Here is a 17317-nt window from a genome sequence, read left to right as displayed (position 1 = left end):
GTCCTCTGTAGACACCTGCAATTGTAATAACCCTTCAGGCACTGTGTGAGGATTGTAGCCTGCAGCAGTGCAGGAGCTTGTCAACCAAGTATTGCTCCTGAATTTAAATAATCCCGACAAGCTACTGTGAGCAATGACCTACAGTAGACCAAGTATAAAATGAACTAGCTTTCTCATTCATTTAAATGTTTTTTTAAAAGATGATAGCAAGTATAAACAACATAACTAGTTTTTAAAAGCGTACTGTAATCACCCTCCTGAATCCTTTTAAGTTTTCGTGACAACAGTTTAGTAAGCAACTTGTATGCAGAGAATTTTCTGTGAACCTCAGATACCCCATGATTATCTTGTCAGGCTGGGATTTTGAGGTTCAGAAACAGGGAACCTTCCACTACTATCCATTGATTTTAATATTAAGTAGTATTTATTAAGTGATGTGATTTTTCAATTTATTCACATCATTTCCTATGCTATTATTAATGGCCGAAAACCAGCCAGCTGGCCAGCGAACCAACTCATATATATGTAGCTCCTCTGTGTAACTATGTAAAGGGTTTAGTAACCAACCTAAAAGGCTGGCATTTTCTGTTTTCTTTAAACCGTTTGACATTGTTTCACCCAAGGCAAAGCCATAGGCTAAAAACATTCCTTAAGGAATGAAAAAAGATATCAGGACAAACATCTTCCTTTTGAGTTCATTACTTCCTGCATTATACCAGTAAGGCAGTAATGTGCCAACTGTAGAAAAGCTCTATGGGGTTTTACCTAGTGATCCAAAAATGAAATTTGAACACTTCCTAGCCTATAAGTTTTTGAATACTTAGTCATTTGTTGTTATAGAATATAATGGAGCAAGTAAATTGTACTTTATCAATAATATGGGAATTAAGTCATTTTTATTTATAGTCAAAAGACACGTTTGGGTTCATCATTCAAGGCCTCTAGCTAGACACACTTGAGGGCACACAGATGAAGAAGGTGAAATTCCTGTTTACACATTCATCTCATCTATTGTGGGAAATAAGATAAAAATATAAAGTGGAATACATAAATGCAAAAGAACAAAATACAGGAACTCAAAGGAGAAAGGAGTCTTCTAGGGATCTCTTTAATGTATAAAATAAATTCTAAAAGCTTTTTATCTTTAATTTTTAAAACTTAAGTCATCGTCTGGTTAAAAAATGATTAATTCTAGCCCCTAAGGTTGTATCTTTTATCCAATATCCCTTTTCCACACCTGCTCCCATTTTTTCATTGGATACATAAAATGAAGAATTTTTGATAGTCATGTACATTTTTTTTTAAGGAGAAGCATTATTATTTTTTGTCTTTGAAAAAGAATGCTTTTATTATTTATTTATTTATTTATTTTTCATTTTATCATTATATAATATAATCATTTTTTGTGGCCCTTTACCAATTTCTCCCTAATCTTCTTCCCCCTTTACCACCTCTGGTGGCCTCAGTTCTGTTTTCTCCTTTTGAAAGTTCGAGGAGTTATTGTGATTGTTTTACCTTTCCTTCTCTCTCTCTCTCTTTTTTTTTTCCAGCTCCCACTTATGAGTGGGGACATGTAGTATTTCTCTTTCTTTAGCTGGCTTATTTCACTTAACATTATTTTCTCTAAGTTCATCCATGTTGCTGCAAATGGCAGAATTTCATTCCTTTTTATGATAGAGAAGTATACCGTTGTGTATATATACCACATTTTCCTTATCCAGTTGTCTCTCGATGGAGATTTAGGTTGGTTCTTCTATTACTCTCGAGTGGGCTTTGAGAAGAGAGACTTCTTTTTTGGGTCTCTGCTGGTGACTTTCCTTGTGTCAGTGCATTTGAGTGGCTAGTGGGCTGCCTGTGCAGTGGCTGTAGCTGCTACTCTGGTGGCGAGCTGCTTTTGCGGCAGCCGTGGCTGTGGCGGGCCACCTGCACAGAAATATTTTCGGCATGCTTCTGCCTTCTGCCAGGTGGTGGGGGCTGCCCACGGCTCCTGCCTACCTCATATGCATTGTTATTATTAAATAATTATTGTTTATAATTATGAGATAGTGATATAGTTTTGTGATTTAGTAACACACTTGCTTTCTATTGCCTTGGTATGTATAGCAAGTCTTCTTTATTTTTCATAAAGTGGGGGGAAGTTCAGAACTCCATAACTTATGCAAATTTTATACACATATATTCAAAAAGCAGTTAAGTATGTGCTTTTGGTATCCACTAACATTATCCCTACAAAATAGATAAATTAGGGGATGATTATTCTCCCTAAAAAGGATTTCTATCCTTATAAAAATAATTCAGTTATAGTAGTTCTTAAAATAGCACATTTATCTAATGCATTCAGGACATAGTTTAAGATAAAATAATTTTAAACCTTTTATCTTCAACAGTTTAAAAACTTTTTTCATGTAGAGAACTGTTTTTCCAGTACCTCCTAGTATTTCTGAATGTGTGATCTTTTCCTGTGAAACATACTTCATAAACAGAAGAGTGTATGAAATGTATATGTATAGTTGAAAACATGCTCACATACTCACTCTCTTAAAAAAAAAAAAAAAAAGGCTGGTAGCTTAGAGAATTCCTTTCTGTCCCTTTTGGATTTCATCTTGTCTGTTCTTTCAGGGCGTAACCACTGTTCTGACTTTGGTGATAAATATTCCCAAGTTTTTCTTTTTAGTGTTCCCATCTTTGAAAGTATTGCTAAATATTAAGTTGGTTGGTTCTTAATGTTGAATGCTCATATTCTTTTGAGACTTAATTTTTTTTACTTAAAGCTAGGTTGACGTTGATACCTGCTTAATGTGTATGTAGCTCATTTGTACCACTGCATAGTATGTTGTCATTGGAATATGCCTCAGTATATATATATATGCACACACGTATGTGTGTGTGTATCAATTTATAATCCCACCAGCAGGACGCAGGAATACCCATTAACTCACATCTTCTCAAGCATTTGATATAGTCAGACTTTAATTTTTGTTAATATAATGGACATTAAATATTTTCTCATAGTAGATTCAATATGCATTTCCGTGATTACTAATGAAGATGACCATCTTTTTCTATTCATCTGTTTTTTTGGCTTTTCTCTTTTGAAGAGTGCTTGTCACACGGGTATTGATATTCAGCTCTGTACCCGGCAGATATGTACAATCAAGTATGTTACAATAAAAAACAAATTAAAAAAAAAAGTGCTTGTCAAGATGTAAAACTGCTTTTTCCAGTGCTTTGTAGGAACTCGAAACTCCACAACCTATCGTTATAAATATTCCAAGCATTAGAAAAGTAAGGAAAACTATAACGATTGCCTTTGTTTCCATCACCTAGATTCAACAGTTAACATTTTGCCCTCTTTGCTTTGTTGTAATGTGTGCATGTGAAAGTACATATACATATGCATGTGCATTTATTTTTTATTTATTCATTTATTTTCTGAACTGTTTGAAAAAATTTCAGATGTCATGGCACTTTACCCATAAGATTCTATGTGTATTCTTGATATTAATATTTCGTTGTTGATATGTGTTGCAGATACTTCGTAATTTATGGTTGGGCTTTTCATTTTCTTTACAGTGTGTATTGATAGAAGTTCTTAATTTTACTGTAGCTAAATATATCAATCTGTTCCTTTATGATTTGTGCTTTTTGTGTCTTAAATTCTTCCCTACTCTAACATCATTAAGATAGTCTATTACATCTTCTAAAAGTTGTTTTTCCTTTTCCCATTTAGACCTTTAACTATTTGTAATTGTTTTTTGTGTGTGGTGCTATGTATATGTCTCTTCCTGGGCTCTATTTGGTTCTGTTGGCCTATTTATCTCTTGCCACACTATCTAAATTAATAGCCCTTATTTTTAATAATTTTTTTTAATATATGGGAAGTTTTGTCCTGCCAGTATAATCTTGTTTCAAGAGTTTCTTAGCTATTTTTGTTCCTTTTCATATAATTTTTAAAAATCAACTTAAAATTTTTTTTTTAACATTTACTTGTACATGTTTGTGGGGTGTAATGTGTTGTTTCAATACATCCATATACTGCACGATGACTTACTTAGGGTAGATAGCATAGTTTTGTACCTATTAGTCCACCAGAATCAACTTTTTGATTTTCCTGTTTGAAATTTTTTTTTTTTGGTCCATGTTTAAGTCTCCATTTATCTTATTTTATCTTTATGTTGTTGTTTTTGTTTTTATAAGAGAGGCTCAGGAAGCATAGCTTTTAGAGGAAGTAGCCACTAAAATCAAAATTTCAATATACTTATTCATGGCTGCACTACAGCCAGATGTCTTTTTAAAAAAAAATTAATTCATTTATTAATACTTTTTTACATTCTAAAATGTTGCAGAGCAGTTGGGGGGAGAGGAAAGGGGGAAGGAAATAGGGTGGGAGGAGTAGGAAGGAGGGGGAGCTTGGTCAAGGCCTGTAGCAGCCCCCTCATTCCAGCAGGGGAGACCAGTGAAGTTCTGGTGGCTGCTTGGTGGTCATCGCTGAGCTGGTTGTGGATGTTGTGGGTGCTTGTGAGGCCCTTGGTCCCCCATCGCCCCAGCTTGGGAGCACAAGGTGTTTTCTGGGGTGGTCTGGTGCTTGTAGCTAGCTGGGCTGGGTGGGATTGTTGCTGGGGGTGGGGGTGGGACGGGGCATGGCTGAGGCCTACTACCCTCTTTCTTCCCTGTCTTGGGAGCCCAGGGGGCTTCTGATCCTTCTAGGTTTTATAGGTGTTCTTTGGTGGTGTTAGACCTTTACTAGTTAATATTAGACTGTCCCTGATCTGTGGGTATTTTGGTTTTGTTTCAGTTCTGTGTTGGTTTATTCTCTGTTCTACCACTTAAGCTCTGTCTCCTGCTTACTTCTAAAATACAACACTTGAGCCCTGGTAGTTGAGGTAAATTTCTGCTTTGTTGCATATTCCCTGGAGAAGGTTTTTTGTACAGCTTAGTTTTTAATTGTTGACCTTGTATCTACTGCCACGTCTTGTGAGGTCTGGTACAGCAAACTGCACCCCCGGCAGATCTGTATTCCTGATCAGTCTCTGCTGAGTGGTCCTGTGCTGATTGGGGGGCAGATCAGCTGTGCATGCTGTGCCCCAGTGTTCCCCTGGTGGCCTGTCTCCCCCACCACCCGCACTCCAAACACTTCCCATGGGGCAGGCCCTTGCAATGGACTCACCAGTCTCTGAGTGGCTCCTTTTTTCAGTTGTCTGTGACCCCTCACTCCTGTGTGGGTCCACGGGAACCCTGTCAGTGTTCTTTCTGCCCTGGGGGCCACCAAGGCCCTCTTCTCCCCTGCCGCCTCCACGCAGCTTCATACATAGGGCACAGCAGTGGCTTTTGCCAGTTCTTCCTCTGTGTGTTCATCAGCTCAAGCCTCGAAGCTGCCAGGGCTTGAAATGGTGGGAGTGATCTTTTCTGTCTCTTATCATGGCTTCTTCCACCTTCATGAACTCTGTCAGTCTCTCCTCCTTTTCCCCTGAGCTTTAGCAGCCCCAGCTTGGCTGCCCTTGCTTTTTAATAGTTGTAAATTGGTTGATTTGTGAGAGAGAGTGATGCTGGGGACTATCTATTCCGCCATTTTGACCGGAAGCCCCTGAGATGTTGATTGAAAATACATCTCTAAATAATTTTAAGGAGAATTACTTGATATTAGTATAAAATGGAAGGCATACTCATTGAAAAGACTAACAGAATGACATTTGAAGTACAAAAAATAACTGGAATTACATGATAACTGATTGAAATTCCTTTGAATTCTTGATCACATTCAACCAATGTATTTAATTTTTAAAGTTAACTCTCTTTGGTGTTGTTGCAATTCCTTACAGCTAACATTTTATGAAACATATGTACTGGCTGGGTACAGAAAAGGGAATGATAATTTAGGCATTGCTGTCTTCAGTTATTGGGAAAGGGAAATGTTTTCTTATCCCTAATTCTGTACCCCAGTTTTTTATTGTTGTTTTGTGACTTAATTTTCTTTGTTTCTTTGTGTTGTTACTCAGACGTTTAAGACTATGATCTTTCCTCTCAGTCTAGTGTAGCCCATTAGTTTTGACGTGTAGTGTTTCTATTATTGTTATTTTATAGACAGTCCCTCGTTCTAGTTTTAAATGTTTTCTTCATCTAGGGTCGTTTATGAGATGGTTTAAACTTTTTCAAGTGGGTGGAGTTTTATTGCCTTTTTCCCCTTTGTTGAGATAACAAAGGTGCATTGCCTTATAGCTAAGAATGTGGTCTCTTTTATTCTCTCTCTCTCTCTCTCTTTAAAATTGAGCAAGTTTATATATTTTTACATATGTGTATATATACATATAAAAACATAAAATCGACCATTTAAATCATTTAATGTACAGTTCTATGGTATTAGTACATTCACATTGTTGTGTTATTTCTCTTGTTTTTATATCTAATGAGATGTTCTTTTGCTTAACTTTTTTTTCTCATATTCAAAACTTACTAATGTACCCCATTGATTCTGGTTGTTACGCCTGTTCCTCTTCCCTCTAATCTCTGTGATGGGAAGAGCACAGTGTAGACATTTTACTTCTTCATTTTATTGATATGTAGACCTCTTCTTAGCAGGCAATTTTAGTTTTAAATCATAGATTTTTTTGTTTATTATTCATAGAAGACTAGCTTTGTCATGAGATATTTGTAAGTATTATATGAATGAAGGGTTTTCTAGTCAAATAAGTTGAACACATTGGGTTAAACAAGGTTGGACAGTTTTGTTTGTTTCTAGTACTTTTTAGAGCTTTTAATTATGAATCTACTCAAGGGGATATTGTATGCAACATTTTCAAAGTTATTTGGTCACAGACCGTATCCTGTGTCATGCTGTGGGGTGCACTTTGAGAGAGGAAGCTGTAATCTTATACTGAGACTGTAATGAGTGAGTTGAAATAATTTTCAGTAGGTTTTCCTCTTTTAACTTTACCTAAGAAATTATGACAATCTTTTCCAAACAGGCCATACTGCTTTATGAACATGATTTCTGTAACTTTAACAATGGTGATAGAGATGTGAGTCAGATGTTTTTGTCCCTGTTACAGGTGCAAATGCTCAGATGGAGAGTGGGGAAGTATTTAGAGTGAAAGACTTATGGTAGAACACACAAAAAATAGGAATATCTGGCATAACTGTTCAAAGAAGACTGTGATAGTGTAGAAGAAAAGGTATCCATGATGATAATGAGTCATAGTTTCAGAGTCAGTGCCGACACTTCAGAGACCTTATTCTGGGAGTCAGATGTGGATTTTAGTCCCAAAAGTGCCACTCTTTAGAGTTCTGATATTGGCCAAGCTCTGGGGGCTTCACTTGGTGATGTTTCCTTAAAAATAAGCAAACAAAAAAACCCCAAAACAACAAAAACCTGTGCGCGATGATCTTCCATGTGCTTCTGACTCAGGCCCCCTGAGTTTGACAGCTTTTCCTTCTCTTAATTTGCCTTTCATGTTTGTCCACAATAGCAAAGAGCAGATCCCTCCTTGGGATCATTGCTGTGTTGATCTCAGGAATGTTTGGCATTGAACGTAAAAGATATATATTCCACATGTATGTAGAATAGGGGGGCTGAGAGAGTTGGCTTTTTAATTTTTTTTGAGTTATTTATTTTCTGTGGGTAGGTAGCAACCTATTCTACAATGCATATAGAAGCTGGAAATAGCTCCTAGAGAATTTCCACGTTTAGAGAAGATTAACTTATACATTTGTATCTGATCAACCACATCATTTTTTTTTAGCCTGCATAATAGCGTATATAATTATGGGTGCTGAACTGACACCTGGCATATGTTGTATTTAAAAATGTGAAGTTCAAAGAATAAACCATTGGCTTTAATATTCATTTCTGAACAATAGCTTGTTAGATAATTTTGATGTAACAAAATTCCTTTCAGAGAAAATTTAATTTTCATTTTTTAATTAGAGCTCTTTGTTCGTCTTAGTTATAAAATGTTTATGTATTTAATTAGAAGAGACTGAGCTTGAATTTAAAAAAAGTACTAGAAATGTTAGCCATTAATATATATTATCTTTGAAATGTTTTAGACACTTGTTACCTAAAACAAGGAGAGAAATGAGTTAAAATTCTCGGTTTTTAAGAGCTAACGTGTAATTTTTTTCTGTTTTTAAAATTGATATAATCTAAATTTAATCTTCCTAATGAAGAAATGAATGTGCCAGCAACATCACGTTCTCTGTGGGTACTCACAATTCCCCTTGCCTTTTAAACAGTGAAGGTAGACAACATGTGTGTGGAATAGGAATAATGCAGTGGGTTTTTTTTGTTTTGTTTTGTTTTTAAATAGCACAGTGAATCTGATAATTCAGAGATTCATAATTTTCTGAATGCTATTATTAGTAGGGTGCAAGAGGGCTTACCAGGTGTGGAGTTACCTAATGTGTCTTTATGTGAATCAATGAGAATAATATGTGGGATGAGATCCTCAGCTAGCCCTGAGTGGGGTAGACCAGCTTCCAGAGAATTGATAGGGTAAGAAGCACACAGAGCATGACATTTTCACTGCCTGAGGGAGGTTTGTGCCTCCCCATCTCCTCTGGCAGGTATACTCAAAGGGGAGGCTCCAGAGTTTGGCCTTGTTGGGTTTGGCATGTAAGATCTGATGAAATATCAGTAGTAATACCTTTCAAGGATTTATATTAGTTGGATTACTGTATAAATTTTCATATTCCTTTGACTGTTTTAACAGTTACACACTTTGTACTCTTAATAAAATTTATAGCCCTTTTGTTTCTTTCTCATGTAATGCCTATTCTTCTAATTTTTCTATTTATTTATTATTATTATTTTTAGCTTAATGTTACTATGGTTAGAGAAACTGATGTATGCATGATTCCAGGCTTTTGGAATTTGTTGAGATTTTCCTTTTGACTCAGTATGCATATACATACGGAAAAATGGGTGAATTCTGTCATTGTTGGTTTTTTTTTTCCTGCCTGTTAGGTCAAGTTTATTTTTTGGCTGCTGGCCAGTATGGGGATCCAAACCTTTGACCTTGGTGTTATGACATCACACACTAACCAACTGAACTAACAATGGGCCAAGCTTAGGTCAAGTTTGTTAGTCTTCTTGATAGAGATGGATGAATGGATGGATGGATGGATGTAGATCTTCTGTATCTGTGCTGATTATTTTTTTGTATGTTTTATCAGATTTTGAGATGTGTGTTTAAATTGCCCTCTTTGGTAAAGTTGTAATTTCATCATATTTTGCTTCTATGTATTTTGAGTGTTAGTTATTAGATGTATAGAAAATTTAGGTTGTTTATCCCTTGGCTTATTGTAATTTCTATTATGGTGTGACTTTAAAAAATCTCCAGTAATGCTTTTTGCTCAAAGTCTGTTTTGTCTCATATTAATATAGCTATGCCAGCATTCTTTGGGTTAGATAGGACTGGTATATCTGTTTTCATTCTCTTTTTCAGCCTTTCTATAACTTTATGTTTCTTCATATTGTTTATTTAAAAATTTTCTGTTTTATAGTCATTTTCTCTTAACTATAGTATTTAGTCTATTTATATTTATTGTAATTATTGGCATAGTCCTAGTGATAGCCACCATATTATTTTGTGCTTTTTGTTCCATCCATTTTGTATTTGTTTTTTTCTTCATATCCCCTTTTTTCATTGTGTTTTTCTAATTCCTCTTATTTTAGTGGTTATCCTCTTGCTCTTGTTTTTGAAATATGTTTTTTCTGTGAATACAATTGTAGGTTGACACTACTTTTCTATTCATAATTTAAAATATTGTTTGTCTTTTGGCTGCAGTTGTTGCTGCTAAGTTGTCAGTTGTCAGCACAACTGTGGCTTTTTGGAAGGAGATACTCTACAAATCAAGTGAGGGTCTGCTTGTGCTTTTAGCTTCTTGTGGGCTTTCCCCCTGCAACCTGCCCACCCCCAAATACACCCTCAGCCCTCAACTCATCTCGGCAGAGAGTCAGAGAGATGGGGAGAGTTATTCATTTTTCACATCTATTATACTTAGTTTTTAGCCCCTGGGATCTCCTACATTTAATTGGGTCTGGGTAGGGGAGTCTTCATTTGGCTTTCTACATTTGTGGGCCCTCAGCCTTACCTCTTGTTCACGTTGCTGGACAAATGCTCTCAGGACAAGTTCCAGCTTAAGTGCTTTGGGCACGTCTCAGGATTCTATGGGCAAATAGCCTTCCTTATATTGAACTTCACAGTTGGGAAACTTAGCTTATATCCCTGGATATAGCCACTCTCTTCAAGTGGGGTACCTATCCAGGGAAGACTTTTATTTAACTGGAGGATATGAGAAGACAATTCTGTGTGAAGGGGAAGAGGTGAGTTAACACTTAGGCATATCCAGTTTATTCTTTTCAAATTTGCCAGAGAGGTGATGCATTTTATTTTTCCCTGAGTAGAGTGAATAAAGGAACAGAGAGAGGATAGAAGTGTTACGTTAATTTATTCTGGCCACATGGAAGGAAACAGGAATGGGAGGGGGCATTCTCTGAAATACTCATTCTGAGAAATGAAATGTGTCAAAGTTTGAGGAAACAAGTATGTTTAAGACTTTTTTATCAGTCTTATAGTAAGTTCATACTATATGCTATTTATTAATAATATAGGAAGAAAAGCTAACATTTAACTCAGTATCTTCTGCTCATTTAAAAGATGTTTTTACTTGAAAAATATCTAAATTTAGATTGAACAATACATGTATATTGTAACAATTTGAACAGTGTAAAAATGTCTGAAGTATGATTAGTGGCTCCCTCTTCCCACAAACCACACCTATTATAATTACTGCTAATAGAGTGTTGCGTACCTTTCTATGTCCTTCCTTTCTTTTTATATTTATATATGGATATTTTCTTCTTAAACAAATGTGGGATTATATTATATGTAGAATTTTAAATGCATTCTTCAATATTTTTGTTAAGGTATAACTTTAAATGCTCAGATATATAATGTATATGTATTGTACATATTTTCTCACAGTCTGAGACACTGTGAGGCTTAACGGTGCCCTTATGAGCAGAAACTTAAGATTTTGATGAAGTTTAATAATCCTTTTCTTTTATGCTTAGTGCCTTTTTGTCCTGCATAAGAAAGCTTGGTCTACCTCAAAGTAGTCAAGATATTCTTTATGATCTCTTCTAGAAGCTTTGTGGTTCTAGCTTTTACATTAAAGTTTGTGATTCATCTCATTAATTTGTGAGTATGGAGTATTTGCTGAGTTGTTTTTTTATGTTCAAGAACATAGCCTAACTTGGTAATGTTTTGTGTGATCTTGAAAAGATTGTGTGTTCTACTTTTGTTGAGTGAAGTATTCTATAAATGTCAAAGTTGGCTGATAGCGTTGTCCAAGTTCTCTACATCCTTACTGATTTTTTTTATCTCCCTTATTTGCTTATTATTATACATCTTTTTTTTTACAGTATACATGTCTAATTTATCACAGTTGACCTTCAAGTAATGCTATACAAATTCATGTGTAATCTAAATGAACCTTATATAACATTAGAATATTATACCAGAATCTTATTTATATAACGATATATGAATTTATATATATTTAAGAATCTTACACCAGAATAATCTAGTATTCCCCTTGTAGTCTTTCTACTATTGTTATACATTTTACTTTACAGATTTTATAAACCTCACAATACATTGGTGTTATTTTGTTATTTCGTTTAAAGCAAAAATAGCACCGATGTATTGTGAGGTTTTATAGAGGTTTTTGTTACTACATTTTAAAGAGGTTCAAAAAGTAAAGAACATAAGTCTATTATATTTACTCACATCCTTATCATTTTTTTTATTCTTTATTCTTTTGTGTAGGTCCAGTTTTCCTCTTAGTATCATTTGCCTTCTGCCTGAAGTATTTCCTTTAGTGCATTTCTGCTGGTGATGAATTTTCTCAGCTTCTGTATGTCAGAAAAGTGTTCACTTTATCTTTATTTTTGAAAGATGTTATTGTTGGGTATAGATTTGTAAGCTGACAGTTATCTCTATCTTTTTTTTTTTTTTTCCTTCTGCTGCTTTAAAGGTATTGCTCTACTGTCTTCTGATTTGTATTGTTTCTGATGGAAATTCTCCTGTCATCCTTATCTTTGTTTTTCTCTATGGAATGTCTTGTTACTTGAGCTGCTTTTAAGGTTTTTCTCTTTATTATTATTATTTTTTTTTTAAGCAGTCATTATGATGTGCCTTGGTGTGATTTTTCTTTGTTTCTTCTGCTTGGAGCTCATTGAGCTTCTTAGATCTGCAGTTATTAGTTTTCATGAATTTGAAAAAAATTCAGTGAGTTTTTCAAGTATTTTTTCTGTCTCGTCCACCTTTGGAATTCCAACTACACTTATATTTTAGGTCCTTTGAAGTTGTCCCACAGTTCGCTGATGCTCTGTTACTTTTTTTTTTTTTCCAGTCTTATTTCTTTCTGTGTTTATTTCGGATAGTTTTTATTGCTAACTGCTGTGTCTTCAAGTTCACTAATTTACGCCATAGTATCTAATCTGTTAATCCCATCCAATGTAATTTTTATTTAAGATGTTACATTACTTTTCTCTAGACTTTGATTTGGGTCATTTTTTATATCTTTGGTTTCTCTCCTTATCGTGCTTATGCTTTCCTCTTCTTTCCTGAATATAAGGACTATATTTAAAATAGCCATTTTAACATCTTTCTACTAAGTCTTTCATCATTTCTATTGATTGAGTTTTCTTCTTATGTGTCATATTTGCATCATTGGCAATATTAAATTAGATGCCAGACACTGTGAGTTTTATATCATTGGGTGTGGAAGTTTTCTGTATTTCTTTAAGTACTTTTGTGGATTTTTTGGGACTCATTATATTACCTAAAACAGTTTTAACTTTTAAGCACTGTTAGGATGATCTAGAATAGCTTTTAGTCTAGGGTTAATATGACACACCACTGAGGCATATCTTTCTTAGGACTGTCCTTGATGTCCTGTATTTTGGTTGTCTTTTCACTCTGGGTAATTGGTACAGAAATTACTTCTAGCCCTGAGTGATTTCTGAAGATTGTTCTGCCTGCTTCTTATGATTTTAAAATTACCTTTCAATTTCTGTGTTGCACTTATATTGTTTATTTTCCAGATTATTTTAGCATTTTTATTTTTATTAAAATATGTGGAGAATTGTTTTGCTAGCTTGCTAGTGAATAACCAAATAATTATTTGTAATAGTTTTATAATAATCAGAAAGAATTATCATTCCTCCCAAGATGCCTAACACATCCAAGGACAGATGATACAGTCTTGGTATCAGAACATTATTTGCAATGGTTATGAAGAAATGACATATATTTTTCATACTAAATAACTCATTTAATTTTTTCCTTGTTTTCTATCTCCCTAGGAAGAACGTGTTGTGAATCACATAGCAGCAAAGATTATTGAAAATGTCTGTGCTACTTTTTCTGCTCAGGCCCAGGGCTTTATTACAGGAGAAATTGGACCTGTTTTATGGTACCTATTCAGACATTCCACCATTGATTCTCTTAGGATAACAGCAATATCGGTAAGATGGATCAACTTTTGGGGATATATGAGTATCTGAGTATATTTAAACACCAAGTTTGAAGAAATGTGCTAGAGTAAGAGTAAATTTAATTGAATAGGAAGGAAACTGAAATCTCTGAGTAATGGTTGGTGAGAGCAGTAACTTGATTTTCTCTTAAAGCAGAATTTTTAAAACTGGGGTTGGAAAATGTTGGGACTGTCAGGGAATTCCAGTAGGACCTTGTAGGACCATGACATTATGGCTTCAACAACTTAGTGGAAAAAACTGTGGTAGTAAATAGAGTATACAGGATTTCGTTTGTTATATTTTTAGAGTTTCCTGACATTTTCTGTTTGCACCCTTATTCAGATTTTGCTTTAAATGGGTTTATCATGAGTATCAGATGAATCATCTTAATGTTCAGGCATCTATAGTTCTGCAAATTTTGCATTTTGATTGGTTGTCTACTACTTTGCTCACGTAGTTATGATGACTTGGTGTAAAGGATAATTATATACGAAGATGTGTTAATGTGATTTTTATCAATTTAATAGCCTGTTGGATGAATATAACCCTTTCTCATGTGGTTTTCTTGAATACCCCTTTTGATTACCAGTCTCATCTGGACTCTCAACATTTTGTGGCACTCTCACTGTATCTTTCTTGCACTTCTCTCTGTAGCAGTTTCATAACTTACTTTCTCTCCTTAAACCTCCAGTCCCACATTTCATCCTGCATCCTCACTGAATAACTTTCCCTTACTACGTCCAATGGGAACCATCCCAACTTTCTTCTGCCATATCAGCAGACCTAATTACATGCACACCTGTCCTTTCTCAGTTCTTTTCCTCCTGGTACAGTTGATGAGATGTCCTTTCTTCTGTCAGAGGCAAATCTCTTCATGTTTCTCCAAATCGCCTTCCTGGTCCCTTTTTGGGAACCTCACTCAAATGGTTATTTTTTTCTCTTTTCTAAATCTTGAATCTCTCCTCCTCTACTAGATCCTTCTTTTTTTTTTTTTTTTTAAATTTTATTTTGTCGATATACATTGTAGCTGATTAATGCTCCCCATCACCAAAACCTCCCTCCCTTCTCCCTCCCCCCCTCCCCCCCAACAATATCCTTTCTGTTTGTTTGTTGTATCAACTTCAAATAATTGTGGTTGTTATATCTTCTCCCCCCCCCCCCCCCCGGTTTGTGTGTGTGTGTGTGTATGTGTGTGTGTGAATTTATATATTAATTTTTAGCTCCCTCCAATAAGTGAGAACATGTGGTATTTCTCTTTCTGTGCCTGACTTGTTTCACTTAATATAATTCTCTCAAGGTCCATCCATGTTGTTGCAAATGGCAGTATTTCATTTGTTTTTATAGCTGAGTAGTATTCCATTGTGTAGATGTACCACATTTTCCGTATCCACTCATCTGATGATGGGCATTTGGGCTGGTTCCAACTCTTGGCTATTGTAAAGAGTGCTGCGATGAACATTGGGAAACAGGTATACCTTCGACTTGATGATTTCCATTCCTCTGGGTATATTCCCAACAGTGGGATGGCTGGGTCGTACGGTAGATCTATTTGCAATTGTTTAAGGAACCTCCATACCATTTTCCATAGAGGCTGCACCATTTTGCAGTCCCACCAACAATGTATGAGAGTTCCTTTTTCTCCGCAGCCTCGCCAGCATTTATCGTTCAGAGTCTTTTGGATTTTAGCCATCCTAACTGGGGTTAGATGGTATCTCAATGTGGTTTTGATTTGCATTTCCCGGATGCTGAGTGATGTTGAGCATTTTTTCATATGTCTGTTGGCCATTTGGATATCTTCCTTAGAGAAATGCCTACTTAGCTCTTTTGCCCATTTTTTAATTGGGTTGCTTGTTTTTTTCTTGTAAAGTTGTTTCAGTTCCTTGTATATTCTGGATATTAATCCTTTGTCAGATGTATATTTTGCAAATATTTTCTCCCACTCTGTTAGTTGTCTTTTAACTCTTTTAATTGTTTCTTTTGCTGTGCAGAAGCTTTTTAGTTTGATATAATCCCATTTGTTTATTTTTCCTTTGGTTGCCCGTGCTTTTGGGGTCGTATTCATGAAGTCTGTGCCCAGTCCTAGTTCCTGAAGTGTTTCCCCTATGTTTTCTTTAAGAAGTTTTATTGTCTCAGGGTGTATATTTAAATCCTTAATCCATTTTGAGTTGATTTTAGTATACGGTGAGAGATATGGATCTAGTTTCATTCTCCTGCATATCGATATCCAGTTATCCCAGCACCACTTGCTGAAGAGGCAGTCCCTTCCCCAGTGAATAGGCTTGGTGCCTTTGTCAAAGATCAGATGGCAGTAAGTGTGTGGGTTGATTTCTGGATTCTCTATTCTATTCCATTGGTCAGTGTGTCTGTTTTTATGCCAGTACCATACTGTTTTGGTTATTATAGCTTTGTAGTATAGCTTAAAGTCAGGTAGTGTTATGCCTCCAGCTTTATTTTTTTTGCTGAGCATTGCTTTGGCTATTCGTGGTCTTTTATTGTTCCATATAAATGTCTGAATAGTTTTTTCCATTTCTGAGAAAAATGTCTTTGGAATTTTGATGGGGATTGCATTGAAATTGTATATCACTTTGGGTAGTATGGACATTTTCACTATGTTGATTCTTCCAATCCAAGAGCATGAAATATCTTTCCATCTTCTTGTATCCTCTCTAATTTCTCTCAGCAGTGGTTTGTAGTTCTCATTATAGAGATTTTTCACCTCCTTGGTTAACTCAATTCCTAAGTATTTTATTTTTTTGGTGGCTATTGTAAATGGGCAGGCTTTCTTGATTTCTCCTTCTGCATGTTCACTATTGGAGAAAAGAAATGCTACTGATTTTTGTGTGTTGATTTTGTATCCTGCTACTGTGCTGAAATCATTTATCAATTCCAAGAGTTTTTTTGTAGAGGTTTTAGGCTGTTCGATATATAGGATCATGTCATCTGCAAACAGGGACAGTTTGACTTCATCTTTTCCAATCTGGATGCCCTTTATTTCCTTCTCTTCTCTGATTGCTCTGGCTAGTACTTCCAACACTATGTTGAATAGGAGTGGTGAGAGTGGGCATCCTTGTCTAGTTCCTGTTCTTAAAGGAAAAGCTTTCAGCTTTTCCCCATTCAGGATGATATTGGCAGTGGGTTTGTCATATATGGCTTTAATTATGTTGAGATACTTTCCCTCTATACCTAACTTATAGAGGGTCTTTGTCATGAATGAGTGCTGAACTTTATCAAATGCTTTTTCAGCATCTATAGAGATGATCATATGGTCCTTGTGTTTGAGTTTATTAATATGGTGTATCACATTTATTGATTTGCGTATGTTGAACCAACCTTGCATCCCTGGGATGAATCCCACTTGATCGTGATGAATAATTTTTCGTATGTGTTGCTGTATTCTGTTTGCTAGTATTTTAGTGAGGATTTTTGCATCTATATTCATCAAGGATATCGGTCTGTAGTTTTCTTTTTTGGTTATATCTTTACCTGGTTTTGGTATCAGGATGATGTTTGCTTCATAGAATGAGTTTGGGAGATTTGCGTCCGTTTCAATCTTTTGGAATAGTTTGTAAAGAATCGGTGTCAATTCCTCTTTGAATGTTTGGTAAAATTCTGCTGTGAATCCATCTGGTCCTGGGCTTTTCTTTGTTGGGAGCCTTCTGATAACAGCTTCAATCTCCTTTATTGTTATTGGTCTGTTCAAATTTTCTACGTCTTCACGGTTCAGTTTTGGGAGCTTGTGTGTGTCCAGAAATTTATCCATTTCCTCCAGATTTTCAA

At 35.5% G+C, this 17317-nt stretch overlaps 1 protein-coding gene across 1 annotated transcript in view; it reads left to right on the top strand.

The window, feature by feature from the left end:
* Positions 1 to 17317, top strand: part of ULK4 (unc-51 like kinase 4) — a 574722-nt gene that overhangs the window by 106732 nt on the left and 450673 nt on the right. The window contains exon 20 of the mRNA XM_063114672.1: positions 13370 to 13531. Within this exon, the coding sequence (XP_062970742.1) occupies positions 13370 to 13531 (162 nt within the window). The remainder of the gene's footprint in view (positions 1 to 13369; positions 13532 to 17317) is intronic.

The sequence above is a fragment of the Cynocephalus volans genome, chromosome 11, assembly GCF_027409185.1.
Source record: "Cynocephalus volans isolate mCynVol1 chromosome 11, mCynVol1.pri, whole genome shotgun sequence".
NCBI classification, from domain to species: Eukaryota; Metazoa; Chordata; class Mammalia; order Dermoptera; family Cynocephalidae; genus Cynocephalus; species Cynocephalus volans.
Note: the sequence above shows the minus strand (reverse complement) of the source record. Positions and strands in the feature narration are given on the sequence as shown.